This window comes from Barbus barbus, assembly GCF_936440315.1.
Source record: "Barbus barbus genome assembly, chromosome: 25".
In the NCBI taxonomy this organism is placed as follows: domain Eukaryota; kingdom Metazoa; phylum Chordata; class Actinopteri; order Cypriniformes; family Cyprinidae; genus Barbus; species Barbus barbus.
The window spans coordinates 7791279-7809686 of NC_136753.1; the positions used below are offsets into that span (position 1 = coordinate 7791279).

At 36.8% G+C, this 18408-nt stretch overlaps 2 protein-coding genes across 2 annotated transcripts in view; one reads left to right on the top strand and one right to left on the bottom strand.

Annotated features, from left to right (window-relative positions):
• LOC306845379 (acid-sensing ion channel 4-B) overlaps window positions 1-4388 on the top strand; it is a 41464-nt gene extending 37076 nt beyond the window's left edge. The window contains exons 6-10 of the mRNA XM_079378148.1: window positions 560-713; window positions 1241-1332; window positions 2565-2644; window positions 2758-2937; window positions 3030-4388. Coding sequence (XP_079234274.1) covers window positions 560-713; window positions 1241-1332; window positions 2565-2644; window positions 2758-2937; window positions 3030-3131 — 608 coding nt within the window. The 3' untranslated portion in view covers window positions 3132-4388. The remainder of the gene's footprint in view (window positions 1-559; window positions 714-1240; window positions 1333-2564; window positions 2645-2757; window positions 2938-3029) is intronic.
• A 2330-nt stretch (window positions 4389-6718) lies between these two features.
• Window positions 6719-14603, bottom strand: LOC306845380 (chondroitin sulfate synthase 2-like; the record flags this gene model as incomplete). The annotated part of the gene is made up of 4 exons (XM_079378149.1): window positions 6719-7981; window positions 9165-9347; window positions 11838-12405; window positions 14302-14603. The coding sequence occupies 4 exons, from the start codon at window positions 14601-14603 to the stop codon at window positions 6719-6721; spliced, it is 2316 nt and encodes a 771-aa protein (XP_079234275.1).
• Between the last annotated feature and the right edge of the window lie 3805 nt (window positions 14604-18408).

Consider the following 18408-nt stretch of genomic DNA (forward strand, 5'->3'; position numbering starts at 1 on the left):
AAAATCACTATATTCAAACATCAAACCACTGTAAAAATTTAACTGAAAAAAAATATAGTGACAGGTTTCAGGATATTGGTTTTAGTTTATCACCCGCTCTGAGTTTTACATACAGTTGTCAGAACTATAAATAATGATTTTTGACATTTCTATATGGAGTTTGATGTTTTTTTTTTAATCAAAAATACTAAAATTGAAAAAGAAAAATCCGTATGTCTTGTTTTCTCAATTTAAACTCAATTTAAAGATAAGAAAAATGTTTATTTTTTTACTTTTGAATAGTCATTTAAGTCATTTAATACTTGAGTAAAATATTTGACATATTTCACACCCCTGGTAAATAATGAATAATCAGTCAATAATGATGATTTTTAAACAGTGATTATTCACAACTCTGCTGATTTGAAGTAACTGAGGTTTTAAAAACTCCCTATTGTATTTAAAACGATTGGACAACACTGAGAGCTTTATTATTGATGATAACAACAACACCATTTATTGCAGTTCCTGTCCTCAGCAAATATAATTCATCAATATTTTCTGTACACTTCTTTTGCAGCTTTACTCCAGAAGAGCACAGGTGACTCATGCCCCTGCGAGACACCCTGTAATTTGACTCGGTATGGAAAAGAGCTCTCTATGGTTAAAATCCCCAGCAGGGGCTCTGCTCGCTACCTTTCTCGCAAATACCAGAAATCGGAGGAATACATCAGGTAAGTCTAGTGTATAAACGGCCACACATACACACCGTCTCATGGGATAGTTTTCATTCTGCTGCTGAACATATTGAACATTATAGTTTATACCCTCGGACAGACCAGAGAGGAAACAAACCCAGCAGTTTTTTCATTGGAAGCTAAATGTGCTTCTGCAATGATACCTGCACAGCATTTATTTATTTATTTATTTTTGCAAAACATGCTTCTCTCACAAATTCTATCAGCCTTTTCTAATAATTATAGCAGGATTTCTATTGTGCAAACTGAGGCTCGTTTCTGTCAGTTATATAATGGGATGAAAGATGTAATTGTGGTCTTCCATTCATTGGCTCAATAATAGAAAAAAACTATTTTAATAGACTGCTCTATAATGACAGTCTGTGGTTTCTACTAATTATTATTTTTTAACTATTTTTGGTGCTAATCCCTTTCTTTCCATAATACAAAAAATAATGGGCTCATTTCCATACCGTTTCCCTGCAGGGAATTAAACATTTTTTATTAAACTTTCCATTGTGCAGAGACAACTTTCTCATCTTGGATATTTTCTTTGAGGCCCTTAACTATGAGACAATAGAACAGAAGAAAGCGTACGACATCGCTGGTCTGTTAGGTAGGTTTACAATCCCCACACACTATAAACATATATATTGCAACTGTTATTGTCATCAGAAGTACGGCACGTCCACCTTCTCAAAGATTCTTAAAGGGATGGTTCACCCAGAAATGAAAATTGTGTCATTTTAAACCTGTTTGACTCACTTGGCAACAAAAGAGAAGATGCTTTTCACACTAATGTCTCATGTTTGTGTTCAAATAATGAAAGTCAAAAGGATCCAATGTTGTTAAAGGGATAGTTCACCTTCACTTGCTGGTCCCCATTGACTTGTATAGTGTTTTTTTCCCCATACTATGGGAGTTAATGGGGACCAGCAACTGAAGGTGAACTATCCCCTTAACATTCAGAAAGAAATTCATACTGGTTAGGAATGTACAGGTTGCACTTTGAGACAAGAGGTCCAATAAATACTACGTCCAAAATTTTTGTGCAACATTGTACAGATGTTTTGAAACGAGCCCTTTTTTGCTAATTTTGTCTTCATAAAACTATACACTGAGTTAATTTTGTCATCTTGACATTATAGTTTGGTCAGTACTTCACATGTATCGGGGGTGAAAACAGTTTGGCATTTTTTTAATGGATGTCAATGGAGGACAGGCTTCAATATACTAAGTTCAGCACGCTGATCATATTATTGAACTGATGATAAATGTAATACAGTATATTTAAATCTGAGCTGTGATTTTGATAATCTTGCTCATTTCTGATATTGCTGTTTTGGCTAGTACAAGTTCTTAATAGCCGGTAACTTAGGATAGTTCACCCAAAAATGAAAATTCTGTCATTAATTACTCTCCTCATGTCTTTTCAAACCCATAAGACATTTGTTCATCTTCGGAACACAAATTGAGATTTTTGATGAAATCCGAGAGCTTTCTGACCTTCCATAGACAGCAACGCAACTGAAACATTTAAGGCCCAGTTAGGACATAGTTAAAATAGTCCATGACATCAGTGGTTCAACCATAAGTTTATGAAGCAACGTTTTGAAGATGAACGAAGGTCTTATGGGTTTGGAATGGCATGAAGGTAATTAATGAGAGAATTTTTAGTTTTGGGTGAACTATCCCTAAACATTTAGTAGCCAGATTGGCTGATGAGTAAAAAAAAAGTTTTAATTTTAAACCCTGATTACAAATCAATATTATACAAATACTAGACGATTAATACAGAAGAAAATACTTAATTTGTTTATGTCATCATTGTTTGGTTTCCATTTCCAGGAGATATTGGTGGACAGATGGGGCTCTTCATTGGGGCCAGTATTCTCACTATACTGGAAATACTTGACTATATCTATGAGGTATCTTCAGTTCGTAGTGAAAGGACAGTCCTATGACATTCACATAAACACATTATCATAAAACACACTATCTTCTTGTCCTTTCAGTCTGCTTTTAATCTTTCTCTCTATAGGTGGTCAAATACAAAATCAAGCAACACCTAAAACCAAAAAAGAGTCAGAAACAACAGAGCCAACGGAACTTGATCCAAGAGCAGATCCAGAGAACAAAGAACCTGCGAGAACAGAACCTGAAAGCTCAGCTGGCAGCCGGAACTATAGCTACAGTCAGATTTGAAGAAGTCAAAGTCAAGGTGAGTCAGAGAAGCATAGTGATTTTTTGATGGCTTATATGCATTGTACCTAATAACTGATGATCCGCATCATACGATTCGTTTCTTAACAGGCAGCTAATGAAGTGGCTCAACCGCACAGTGCACATCCAACTTCAATATTACCAAATCATCACAATGCACAAGCAGTCATACAACAGGACTTTGCTTGTTAAGGGACACCTCTTCTTCTCTGTATTTATTTTTCATATCACTGGACTTGAAATTGGGATCCTGAATCGACCCTGTACACTGAAATACAAATTTCATTTTTTCCACTTATAAAAGCTACAGCCAAAGCCTAATCCAGGACCTTATGTGAAACCGGCTCAAACCAGTCACACCGTCACTGTTCTCATTGTTCAAGTCAATACCAGATGAAGAAACCACACAATGCGTTTCACATGTGCTTTAGTTGATTTTTTTCCATCTGGATGGACCTATCATAGATTTCAAAGAAGAAAGGACCTGAAAGGATCAGATTCGGTCAGAATGTTGCATTTCACATAAATTACATATTTGACAGGACAAATATGGACTAAATGAAAGTTATAAAAGATGAAGCAACCATACAGCTGTTGCTTAGTGCAGAAAAAAGTTGGTTTCCGCGTGGTTCCTCCTAAGGTAATGTACAGTGCTTGCGCCATTTCACCTTTTCACATTTCTTAATAACATGAGACTTCTCAGTAGGAGAACAGCTAAAATATACCACTCGTTTCTCTGTGAGTAGGTGTTATGTTCTTTTTCAGTCTTATGTAACTTCTCCATTGTGTTGTAGTCCTTTTAATGAAAGAGTGTCTCTAGGTTTGAAACATGGAAAACATCACACTAGAGGACAAAGTTTGCTGAAATCATCTCTAGTAAAAAATAAATAAATTAAATAAAAGCACAACTAATATTCTTGATATGAATATAAACAGGTAGAGGTGATATTTATTTTGTATTCAAATACAAGCACATTTCAATTTGTAGTAATATTTTGCTGAATATCCATCATTTCCATCTGGTTATAAATCTAAAAAACAAATAATAATAAAAAAAATCAGTTTGAAAGGACTATAGAACACAGTAATACTGACTACAGATGAAACAAAACTGTCCAAGAATAACCTTAAACCACCATGAGTTCTTATTCTGTTTTTTATAGTTTCATGTCTTGAATAATGTATTGGAGACTGGTCACAAGCCAGAGCCTTCAGATTGAATATGCAGAATTTCCACAATTAACCTTGTACACGAGGACAGTATTTCAAGGAGAGAAAAATCTGCTTTTACTGCCATCTAGTGGGCTTAATACTAAAACACACCACTTTGTATGAACTTGTCAAAGTCTGGTGGCTCAATAACAGTGACATTCAAGGGTAGAAATGTTATATGGAATCATGCAAATTACTGTGGAAGTATTTGGTGAATAAAAAGTTGTTTTTTCAACAAAATATCTCATGGGTATGATAATGACTGTAATCCAAGTTGTGAGCAAATAGGTTGTGATCACATAATAATAATAATTATGAAAATGTACTGTCACCTACATTGACACACTTTCAACAAATAGAATTAGAGCCTCTTAAGCTCTTCATCTGTAACCATCTCTGTTAGCAGCAGAACAGCACACACTGTAAACATCTGCAGTGTGATGCACTAACTCTATAATCTCATTATAGCATGTCAGTTCCACAGAGCCCAACACCTGGTACTCTGCTCTCAAACATCTTTTTGTAAAAAAAATTATAATAATTATATATATATATATATATGGAAGGAAAAAATAAAACAAACAAACCACCTAAACATCATTTTGACATTATAAATATTCTTAAATATTTGGTACATGTGCAAATCAAAACACAACTAAAAAAAATGTTTGTGTGTTCATTTGTTTGTTGGTTGCATAGCTGAGAAGCATTTCACTGTGAAGGAGCAGATTTAAAGGCACAGATTTTTACATGGACAATATAGTTAGGTTGTCCCAGACAGCTACAGCCCACGGGAAAAGGAAGTGTGGGTGGAATACTGGAATGTATTTCTAACATGGGTGGATTCAGAAAACTTGAATAATGCAAAATACATTATGGAAATAGCTTTATACATTCGCCCTTTCTGAACTGTCCAGTATTGTTGTAAGCATACTTCATCCTCTCTTCCCTCAGCAGCAGACACAATAAAAATGCAAAGCAAATCCTTTCACTACAATTACTGAAAAAAGCAAAAAAACAATCTATTCACATTTTCTTTCTCAGCTCCATCACTAGCACCAAGTATACTTTGTTTTTACGTGAATGCTAGTGTATTCATAGGCATTCATTTTTTCCCTAAAACAGTTAAGCACAAAACCTTCAACACGACTTCATGGATTCAGTACAGAGTTTAAACGTAAATATAATGGATAGATTAAAATGGATACATTTTTAGAATTGGCTTTGGGTGGGGTTTGTGCTGTACTGGTTATGTGTACAGTGTCCGTGACAAATTTAATCATAAATAGATACATTTTTCCCATATGTATAAAAAAAAAAACTACTTTTTGGTAAAGCTCTATAAGCCATGAACAAAACCAACCCACTACAGGTGAATCCCAACATTACAAACTTAATTTGAAGCAAATAGTATTTGAAAATCAGACAAAAAGACAAACACATACAACACATTTATAGCGGCTTTAGTGAGGGAATGAAGTACAATCCCATGAAGCATTCCGAATGACATGAATTAAATATAAATATATTCATTAAAAGTTGTTGTTTAATTTAATAGAAACTATATATTTTAAGTTTACTGTAAAATATGAATATATACACAAATATTTAAGTTTTATGAGAGCGTAGAGAGACCGACTCTATGTCAGATTCTCTGATATGTCTTCTCAGAATTCTCAGACTTTTCTATACAGCATTATGGGTAATGTAGTTTTTCAGTAATTAAAATAAAAAAATTTTAATAGATGTTTTTACCTACAGAACTCGGCTGTTGCAGTCTAGTATCTGCATACTGTATGTACTCTGGCAGATATTTTTAACCAGGTTAACTCGCTTACCATGCACATGCACTTTGAATTTTTTTGCATTAATTAGTTTGTCCACAAGGTGGCAACACTGGCCCGGGCCATTTGTTTCACAGTAAAAAAAATGAAGACAGATCAACAACAACAAACTACTGGAGAAGGCAACAACAACAGATGCCTGCATTGACGAGCGCTTGTGTGAGGAGGTTAAGAGATACCCGCACTTCTAGTTTAAGTAAGTACAAAGACATTTTTATCTGTCATAATTTCTGGGGAGAAATAGCGCAGACACTTGACAAAGCTTAAACGTGTTCGCGCATGCTATCAGATGAAGTATACTTTGAAAGGCTATGGAGTTTGGCTGTACGCATATCGTAGCATCTGTAAGAACTGAAGAATACTTTAGGCTTAACTCCACCAGTCTGTAAGGTTAATTACATTTACCAATGAGGAATACAAAAACAATGGCAATTAATGAGGCAGCAACATGAAACGTGCCACAACACAAAATTCTAAAATTACTCAGAATAGCACAGTGAAAGAATTTTTTTGTAGTGCAATTACAGTTGTGAGTCAAGTGCTCACGGAAAAAATGTCTCTAGACATTTCTTGTTGAATGTCACAGAATGTTCTTTTCAGAACCTTTCTCTTTGGTTTCAGTAAGATAATCAAATAGTTTTTTAACTAGAGAACTGGTTGACAGATGTTAAAATGGACAAGGAGTGCTGCTAGCGGTCAGCCAGTTGCTTCTTTGGAAGCTCCTCAGGTGCTGTTACCTGGCTCTTGTTCAAATATCTGCACGGCGAGCTGGGAACGTGACCCCTGGCTCTCCAGAGTGCTCTGAAGACAGCGGTGGAACACGTCCTCACTAAGCCGAGGATCGCAGGTCCGGTTGCGGTACGCCTGCTGCAAAGCAGGCTCGACGGCACGGAACACGTGCAGCCCCGAATACTGCACAAACACGTCATAAAGATCCAGGCTCTCCAGCAGCTCCTCATTCTCCTGCAAATCCCCAGACATCCGTGTGCGCGAGGACATGTAGTCAGAGTTGTAGAAACATGCCTCCTCGAAGGTGTATCGGTCAAAGTGACCCGCTTCCCTGACCAGGTCTGGTGAGGCAGGAGGAACCTGGTCTGGATAAGCCACACTGGGGTCAAATTCTTGGAAATGGATGGGAAAGAAAGCCTGCCAGCCACTGATGGCATTCATACGACAGCGATTCAAGAACTCTGAGTTGAGTACAGTGTCAACGGTGACCAGGAGGAAGAGTGTTTCCACTGGATGCTTCCTAGATACAATATCCAAGATCCGCAGGAGACCCGGATTTTCTGTCTTTAAGCTGATCCAAGACACCTTCACGCTGGGATATCTGTGCTCGACGGAAGTGATCTTAGCCTTGACCTCTGCAAAGACGTCGTTTGTACTCACTTTTTGGGCCTCTGTGGGTTCATAGGTGAAGAGGAAGTTAAGAACTGCATTCTCACCGGTCTCAAACAAGTTGGAGGAACAGTGATCCAAGAAGCGCAGTGCTGCATGGGAGTCGTAACTGGTAAGGGGCAGGAGGATGTGGACTCGTGTAGCCTCGGTGACATAAGGCATTGGGATAATTTCTAATTGGCTGAGGGGTCGCACAAGGTGTACACGACGTGCGATAGATTTCTGGTGACCAGACTCAGTCATGGCCTGGAACTGCAGGTCCAAGGTGTACTCCATCCCTCGTGTATGGTCCAAGCGCCTGTAACCGTTCACCAGCCGTGGAGCGCTCAGCTGTACAAAAGGGTTGTATTTTTTGTTGAGCTCTTCAACAGCGACCTTGATGACATCAGTCACGTCATCACGATCAGCACCATTGAGCTGGCATTTAGGGGCACCGTCCACGCAGGAGAAAAGGTTATCTTCGGTAAAGTAGTCCCAACGGAGTACCTCAAAGCGGCTCTTGGGTTCAAAGGGAGGTGTGATGCCGATGGGCCACAAAGCATTCTTGTTTCCATCCACTGCTAATTCACTGACCTTCTTTATCTCAGACTAAAAGTGAAAAGTAAGATTCATGAAAAGCTGACAAAATCAATAAAAACAAACACGACACTGTATCTTTAGGAGAAAAAGCTTGTCACTGGGACAGTACACACAGTAGTTTCAATAATCTTAAAATGTGCATTTTAGTTGCTTAACAATATATTAAGGTGTAGTGGTTTTCAACCACTCAGCAAACTTTCAAGGCAGGTTCAAGATAACAAAACCAAAACATTTAGTAATATATTTCTTCTTTTTTATAAATATTTTAATTTTCTTTAGAGAACACGATTTTAGAAAACCTGGATATATTTTGAAGAGGGCTATTTTTTAAATTGTGGTTCATAGACCTCAAAAAGTCATGTAACGATTACAATCTTAAAATGTTATCATGTTATCACATTTGTCTAGTTATGCTAATTTCTAAAATATTTAGTAAATTAAAAAAATAAATAAATAAATGAACCCTTTCTTATCCAGTAAATAACAAACGTCATGGGGCCTTTGTATGGAGTTACTTTTGTGTCTTTTTTATTCAGTCAGACATACTGTGTTTGAGAGCAAAACTAATTATATTGTAATTAAAAAATTTTTAAGAAATTACAAATACAAGTCTTGTTAAGACTAAAGTAATCGATAAAACTCTGCATTGTATATTCTCTTTCCTTTATGCAGTTCCCACACTTTGCATTACACACCACCCCATTTTGCGCTCCGTTCTGCTGTCATTTTTTGTGGGTCTAAAATCTGTTGAAAAGCTACACACCAGAATGAAAGACTTGTTTCTATTGATCACTCTCGCTTTGTGCAATAATTTGGCCACACCCACTGCATGGTCCCGAACAGAGAGCGAGGTTGTGGCATGAAGAACAACACGTCATTGTCTAATGTCATGATCATGATCTTCTTTAGAACAGTTTTAAAACTTTTCAACTCGGAAGCAAAACTTTTCAACTCACAAATAAAGATTTTAGACCCACAAAAAAATTACAGCAGAACAGGAAGCAAAATATACGGGTGCATAATGAAAAGTGTGGGAACTACATAAAAGGAAAGAGAGTGTTTGTTTGCAATGCAAAGAGTTTTGACACAAAAGTAACTCCATACATTTCGAGATAGTTTTGAAAATTGGGGGGCATTTGAGTAAAAAAAAGAAAAAGAAATATTGTTGTTGTAGAGAAGTTGAAAATCTAACCTGTAGTTTTTCAATCTCTTCATAGGTCTTCTGCAGTTCTATTTCTGTGAAATGTTTGTGCAGACGAAACATAAGTTCTGCGCTGGTTACAGGATGAACAGTGAGAGCATTCTGGAATCCATCGTTCCCCATTCTGGAAAGGTCCATATTGTTTTCCATTGTAAAATAATTATAATTCAGGCCCTGAGGTAAAGCAAGATTAATATTAGGTCAGAATTTATTATTGTACATAAATATATTTATATGTATTGTGTTTTTCACATGCCTCAACATTTGGCACTGTGACAAGAATGTGGTCATAGTTTCATAGACAGCACCTCTAGGTTAATTCTGGTCAGTTCTAGTCAGCAGACCTTTGCAATTTGCAGTAATGCTGTTTAATGTCTTGTTGTAACCATGCTAATTAACTGCACAAATCGCAGCAGGTCTGCAGCTGGCCTGCCGAGAACAGGAAGTCATTTACTTTGTGGCTCAGCATCAGAAGAAGTACATCATTCCATTAAAGTAATCCTGGTTTCTGGACGCTCTCTTGTTTTATGCTGGATCCAAACAGCATGTTCAGGTCTGTGTGAATTACTGATGCTTTATGCTCAGGTCACTGCTTTTTACGTCAATGTTCAAAAGCTCCAAATTTGAACAACTAGACTGTCCTAAACACAGTCTAATGATATGTTGCCTCCGCATGAGACTGATAACTCACCTAATGAGAGCCAGTGATTTTGGTTTCTCTGTGGATCGTAGAAGAAATCATTATTTTGGATATCATTTCCACTTGCAGCAATAATTATTTATATATTTATTATTATTATTACGTTTTGCTTTTTTGCTTTTTAATTTTCTTTTTTTTACAGTTTTACAGCAATAAACATTTAGCTGTATCTGCTTCCAATCCATAATGCTTCCCTTAAACCAGTAAAGCACACTCTGTGTTGATTGTCTACACAACACTAAAACAAACATTAACCCCTAACCTAGGTAGCACATCCTAAGAGATACCATTACTGTTTGTCATGAATTGATCCATCCATGATTTTTCTGAAGTATGAACTTTTCTTTGACAGGTGACTGCGTAATTGAGTTAACCAATGAAAGCTATACTGGTTTGCTTCCAAAAATATAAAACCACTAATTGATTGCCACTTTACAGCAATTAGTCTGCTATTAAATATTTATATATATATATTTTTTTTAATGAAATCATGTAATGTCATTTTTAATTAGTCTAAATCTACAATGATTTTGCATTAACATATTTAAGTTTTCTTGAAATAAAAATAGCTATTCAAAAATGGTTTGAAAAGTAAAAAACAACTTTGTATCATTTCTGGCTGCATTTACAGTAGAACTAAAGCACGGTCATATTTTTGTGTCCCTGTAACATGAATCCTCTGTCATTGGGTTACAGATGTATTTTGTATGAGACATGTGGTTCAGAGTACCCATACTACCATTCAAAAGTGTGGGGCCAGAAAGATTTTTTAATGTTTTTGAAAGAAGCCTCTTATGCTCATAAGTTTTATTTGATCAAAAATATGACAGACGAAAGTTTCGGAGGCAGTGTGTAAGCGTGATTAACACAACGTGAGGTCGTATTTATTTTTCCACGTGCAAAAATTTCAGACTCAGTGTGCAATGGCCTTAAGTCATGCAGAAAACCTGAAACAAATCAGATCAGGCAATTAAGCTTTTCCATCACCTCTATGTCAAAGCACTTAAATAAACCAGCAGCCATCACTCATGTTTAATCCCATTTAACACATCAACTCACAAGCTATAGCTTATCACACTTACACCATTTGACCAAGCACACATTTTATTCTATACTGTCTCTGGTGCGGATTACGTGCAATACATGTTTTGAACATATGCAGAACATTTTCACATGACTGTGAGCTTGTTTGAGTATATCAATGTACCTGCCTCAGAATTTTCAAAATACTGTAAACTATTGATTATTTGGCCTCCCTGTTGCATTGAGCCCCTCAATATATAACAACACACCCTCTCAATAAAGCATGGACCCTTGGGTAATGTGGTTTCCTGTCGAAACTAGAGACCCTGGGTGAAAAATGTAGTCATTTGTGACCAGCGTAAACATTGCCAACTAAGGGAAAAAAGCTACATGAAGTCCACTTTATCAACACAGGCCTGTTTTTAGAGTTTGCCAGGATGATCTGTACATATTTCAGGCTCTGAGCCCCCCAATTCTCCCTCCTTTCAGCTTATTTCGGCACACATTTGCCCTGGGATAGATACTATTTTAGCTTGTGCCTAATTGGAATCTCATGATATGAGAAATGTAACTGCCTTGGTGATTACAAGGAATAAGCAGATGCAGAACTGATCCTGTTGAAAAATCTGTGTTGAGATTTAGTGCATTTCTTTAAGAATGACCAACAAGAGTGAACAAAACAAAAAAAGTTACACCCAAAAATGTTATGTGTTATGTGGAACTTTATATGCATGGATGGAAGGTTTCCAAAACTGCTTGTCCTATGCTGGAGCCTATCCCAGTGTCTCGGGCTGAAAATGTAATATGCTGGGGATTTAGTTTCAATATAGATGTATGAGGATGAATAAATGACGACAGAATTTTTTATTCTAAATCCTCATGAATATATTGCATAGATGTCATAACCCAAATTCAAGTCCCAGTTAATCATTACCTCTTACCTCATATTCCTCCACACAGCTCATGCCAGCATAATCAATGATACAGTGACCGAGCCACTCGTCAGGTCTGATGCTTACAATGTCAGTCCTGCACTGCTCCAAGAAAGGCTGGAGCTTCAGAAGTAGAGCACGGGATAGTAGAAATCCTGGTCCACTGTGACAGTACCTCCCCTGGGTTTCACCTCCAATGAACTCTCCAGGGTGGCCCATGTAAAGCTGAAGGTCCATGCTCAGGTGGCTTACTAAGGTCTTCAGCCTGTCCGGCTGGGTGTAGGTTTCATCCTGGACGAAGAAGAACCAATCGTAATCAGCAATGTGATGCTCTAGAAGATATCGGACAGATTGGAACATGTTTGGAACTGGACGCTCGTCACCATGGGCCACCACAAACAGTCCATTAGGGAGTTTACGATTGCGAGTGCCTGTAAAGAAGATGAGCCGGCCATCCAGGTGGTGGTTAAGGGTCCGGTTGATGGCCACAGCTAAAGTGCTTATGGTGGTTTTGGAGGTAAATACTGAGACAAAGAGACGTTCACGAATTCCAAGTTCTGTGCTGGCATACTTGGCTCTAGAGAGAGAAAGATTGAGGATAAAATAATAACATGAAGAGTAAAGAAATCAGAGTTGCATTAGGAAGTCACAGGCACAGCTGGGTTTGATGTGTCAGTTGGTTAAATAAACCAACCCAACCATTTATAAAATACCACACACAGAAGTCCAAAATAGGCAGCAGTTCTGTCATTATTTACCCATGTCATTTAAAACTGTCAATTTTTCCCATGAAACCCAAAATAATTTTCATGCAGTTCTTTCCATATGACAGTTCGTAGTGATAGGACAAACCAAAAGCTGAAACCATATAGCCCTTATGAAAAATAAATATACTAAAATGTATCTGAAATACATTTATTTCATGCTATGTATACTACAAACACATTTATGTACTTAATAAAAATATCCTTCAGTTGTACTTTTATTATACTAAACTTGTACATCTAAATTCTGCTAAATTAGAACAACTAATTTGTACTTAATGCACTTTCATTTTGTGGAAGTAGTGCTGAAGTCCAACTAAAGTTATATTAAGTATATTTGATTGTGCTAAGGTGGAAATATTGCATTTGTGTACACTTTAATTATCTTACATTTAAAGACCGGTGTTATTCAAAGATCATACAATCCTCATCAATAAAACACATTTTAGGCTTCATGTTAAGAAATGTGCATTGTGCACAAGTAGTACTCCAAAAAAAAAAAAGTTTAATTGTAATTTTTATATCAGTGTGTCTCAAGTGATATGTCAGTAAATAAGTTAACAGATTTGAACTATACTTAGTATATAGTATTTTAACTATATTGCTTTTTTAACTAAGGAGTAGCTTTATTTTGGCCAGAGTTAATTCAAAGAAAATGATCTGCCACTCTCAGATCTAATTCTCTTTTCCACACATTTGAATTGCCATTTTGTGTTCAGTTGAGACACAGATTTCAGAACTTTAGCAGAGGAGATTAGTTAATGATTTCACAATTAAATTTTATTTGGTTCTACATAAAGCTACTGTGTGCCTTCATTGTAAGCTTGAAAACCATGAAGCTTGAACAGCTTTACTCACTGTGGACCACTCTTCAAAAAGTACTGCTTAAAGGTTCTTCAAAATTCCTTTTGTTTGTTCCTTTTGTTTTGGCAATATGTCAAAATCTTTGAAAAAATGTTGACAGGCAGCTAGGTGTTTATTCCACACAGAATGTATTTTTTTCTGGCTTCTGAATATGCTCTATTCACTCAAACTTCAGATGCCATGTCCCTGTGATGGACTCACCATCCTTCCAGGACTTTTCCCTGCCAGTGGCCCAAGATGCTAAACTAATACTCCTATAACTTTATTAGTCACCACTTCAAATAAATACAATTATTATTATTAGGTTCTAACGCTACTTACCCACTATTTAATGTTAGTTTTTACCAGTAACCAAACTATATTTTTGTTTTAGCAGAAACTATTACTATATTACACTTTTTAAAAAATAGTTTTGTTTCTGCATCTCTGTATTAAGGACGCTGCTGACTTGTTGACGCTCTCATTGTAGTTCAGATTACTAAACCCCTGATCCATGAGGCCGCATCAGCTTCCAGAGGCCAAGGGGCAAGATCAGAGCCTTTGCTCTTTAAATAGAAATCGCCCTACTAAAATGTTCCCTTTTTTTGTGCATAAAAGACGAACCAGGTAACTTTAGTTTAGCTGCAGACCTCTTGCAGAAAAGCACAAAGAAAATAAATCTGCTTGAGATGCTGTTTTTATTATTACTACTGCTATTATTATAATTATCACCATTACATTTGTTTTTCTTCTTTTGTGCAAACTGCTCACAACCATTCATGCACACTTTAAATAGGCTACACCAGAGAGACTTCAGTCAGGATGCGCTCTATAGAATCACTGGTGGAGCTCCATGCTACACCTACCTGAAAACTTTCTTTGGAGGACCGTCCTGGGCAGGCTTGTTATAAGGTACTATTCTGGGCTCAAAGTCCTCTTTGGCATTTCCGTTGTCAGTTGTGCCAGTGGATACTGAACTAGGCTTACGGGCCCCTTTCGAGCTCCCAGGCTGCCCTATGAGCATCTCGTCAGCGGCTCCTATCCAGTCAGAGTCGCAGGACTCATCCACCCAGGTGACGCTGAGGAGACTCAGAGTGAATCCCAGAGAGATGCCCACAATAATCGGCCCGGTCGGCCTGATGAGAGACACTAACATTGCGATTCTCATGTTTTCAGTCGCTCCGAAGCACAATGAGGAGATGCTTTTAGCAGAACGAGGCTGGGGAATTGCGTTGCTCTCTCTCTTCACACCTATAAACACAGACGCGACTGTCTCTGTTGCCTTCTGACGTGTCATCGCTCCGGACTCCGCCCTTTACTAACCAGACGTCAGTCAATGCAAATTCTAAACGCTGATTACTGCCATTCGACAGAGGCATGGATGGAGGAGGCGCCATCTGCGAGACCGCAACAAACCTATCATTAACTCCAGCTATAATTTAGGGGTAAAAGCGAATTTGGTCGTTTGCCCTAGGATATTGCGAGGAAACCGCGTTTGACCTGGAAAGTTTATGATCTTTCTTTGTCTCACTAGAGGGCGACCATTCTGTTTGCGACTATAAATGTAATCCTACATGTGGCAAAGGTACACACACACACACACACACAAATACTCTCATTAGGTTTTATTTTAAACATTCAATTAAAAAGAAGAAGAAAATAAATTATTCTAAAAAAACTAGTTGAAAAAAAATATTGAACATGTGGAAAACACAGGCTAATAATACCAATACATAGCCTATATTATTATGTAAAAATGCCATAGATGTTAAATAATAATAATATATATATTAACATACATGACGGACAATGTGTGTGCATGTTAGTCACCTTAAACATACATAGATAGATAGATAGATAGATAGATAGATAGATAGATAGATAGATAGATAGATAGATAGATAGATAGATAGATAGATAGATGGATAGATGGATGGATGGATGGATGGATGGATGGATGGATGGATGGAAGATAGATAGATAGATAGATAGATAGATAGATAGATAGATAGATAGATAGATAGATAGATAGATAGATAGATACTGCCTTCTAACATGCATTAATTTCATCATGTGAATCATATTTTAACCAAGAAGTGAAATGTAAAAGATTGCTAAATAAATAAATAGCTTTTGGTCCCTATGAAACAGGAGCTATCAATCACATTATTTCCAAATACACAATCATACGTTGCACACACACCAATTTTCCCATAAATCAGCTATTCACAGACAAATATGTATACTACTCACAGACTTTTAATGTGCACAAACATGGTGCAATATACAGCAAACACAGCTCAGACCTTGCTTTCTCTTTCTTTCTGTCTTCCCCTGGAGCATCACATCTGTTCCTTCTACTGCATGCCTGCAGCCACAGCTGAAGAACACACAGTAGACTCCCCAAAGCTGTGCTGCGCCGTCTTTCTGTCCCACGGTTTTGACAAAAAAAAAAAAAAAACATTCTCCTTGTTTGTGGTTGTTAAAACAGTAAATATTCTGACAGTGGGTTGGGTTTGTTACACATTTACTTTCTGCAGATCAAGTGGAGCATGAAGTGTTCTCCCAGGGGTAATCATTTCTTTGGGGGTATAATGGTAGCCTAATTGTTTTTAGCGTGCCTTTAGTAAGAAACAACATAACCCTTTAATATTACATTTGATGTGATTGTGTGACCAGCTTTGTCATTTTCAACATTGCCTTAAATTTAATAGTGTATAAAGCTCTCAAAAACATAAGTTAGCTGAAGCAAACTTCATCAGACAATGTTAAAAATGGACAAGTACAAGAGAACCATTCATTGAAGTGTGTAGTATTTATTCGTCCACTAGGTGGCAGTGATTCGTTAAATTGAGTGCCCTCAAATGGCCCAATTAGATTTAGAAGTAAGATGTGCTTTTTGAGTGCCATTTTTAGAGATGCATCTATGCTTTACAATATTGTTTTAAAGCATAATGTGAACGCAGATATATGTTGAGGGAAAAACTTGAAATTATAAGAATTTTCATTCATTTTCCATATTATACTTCAAGACATATGAAATAGGCATATATGATTCCACTGTGAGTTGCAGCGGACCAACTGAAAAACTATATAACACCAAGGATTCATGACACTGTTTTATTCTTTCCCCCCCAAATGTCCACTTGCTCAATCAAAAACGTTCAGTGAATAAAACCATAGGGATAGATTTGAAGGTCAAGGGCCTTTCTGAATGGATGGAGATGATTGTCCAGGCCCACAGTTGTGGTATTCACAGTAAGTCATCATAGTGTATAGGGCCCTGAGCCAGGCATTGTTCATTCACAGCTCATAGTTTTCATCTGAACACTGAGGCTGTTTACTGTCTCTGGGATAAACGCAAGGAATGTATGGCAGAGTTTACTAAATAATGTCACTATGCCACCACCTCCCTCGGAAAGTCCGGATCACATGATCGCAGAGGCTTCTTCAACGCACCCAGTGTTATTTGCAGGACTCTGAAAAGCCATATTGATATAGAGCCTTTTATTATGGGTTTCCAAGTGCAAATTGTGTCCAATTACCTTTATATCGATACAGAAGATTATAGGCTATACTTATTTGGAAGTGAAAGTGATTTAGGGTAAATGCATATGAATATCATAAGAAATGTACAAACGAAGGCCACTGATGCATCACTTCTAGCATGTTCTACTCATGTAACTTTCACTGACAAGTGTATTTTATGTTCAAAATTAGAAAACAGATCATTGTAAACCTATTGTTATTTGTTTTGCCAAATAAGGCCCTACCTTTTAAAGTTCACAGTTCATCCAAACTGTGAACTAAAGTTTAACAGTTCATCCAAAAATGAAATGTTGCTGAAAAATTGCTCACCCTCAGACCATCCAAGATTTAGATGAGTTTGTTTCTTCAATGGAACTGATCTGGAGAAATTTTGCATTACATCACTTGCTCCCCAATGAATCCTCTGCAGTGAATGGGTGCCATCAGAATGAGAGTTCAAATAGCTGATAAAAACCTCACAATATTTCACAAGTAATCCACACGACACCAGTCCATCCATTAACATCTTGTGAATCAAAAAAGCCTCATGTTTTTAAGAAAGGTTTTTAAGACGTTTTAACTTCAAACCGTAACTTTCAGCTAAAATAAATCTTATTCATAAAATTGCTTTTTCTATGTGATGTTTTTATCAGCTGTTTAAAATCTTTTTTTAACGGCACCCATTCACTGCAGAGAATCCATTACTGACCAAGTTACTGCAAAATTTCTCCAAATCTGATCAGATTAAATATAATAATAATAATAATAATAAAATAATCTACATCTTGGATGGCCTGAGAGTAAGTTTAATTATTCCTTTAATTACATTCACTTTAAATTCCTAGATATGTTCAGCATACAGCAAGCATTTTGGAGAATGCATGCATGGACATAAAGTTTTTGTTTTTCCTTTCTGTGTTTTGTTTCTAAAACATGATCATTCAATTTATAAATACTGTATCAATATTTAATAATTAAGCACATGGTTTAGAAATATCATGTCAGCGATTCTAAGAATTCCTTTTTTATTATGAATTTCTAAAATGAAGCGTCCCTTATGTTGTGTGTGTCATGTATTATCAAACTAACCTTCTGCCAATTGATTAACTCAAGCACTACAACTAATTATGTTGTCATCTTGCAAAAAATAATAATAAAATAGAGGCAGATGCAAGAAAATATCAATGGCCATAAAAGGCTTCCCAATGCATCCAAAGATTGCTCTGAGAGAAAGACTAGAGCTCTTACAAGTTTTATCAAAGTTTGATATTCTAAACAAGATGATGATAAATCAACAAATCAATTTAATTTTTTTTCTGCTCTTGAAATTTGATGGGAAGGTTTGGCATGGACGTTTGAAATTCATTCTGTTTGGCTTGAAAATGTTCTGGCTGATAACACAGGATACTGATATAGCTGTAGGGCCAAGAGGACTGCCAAGGTCA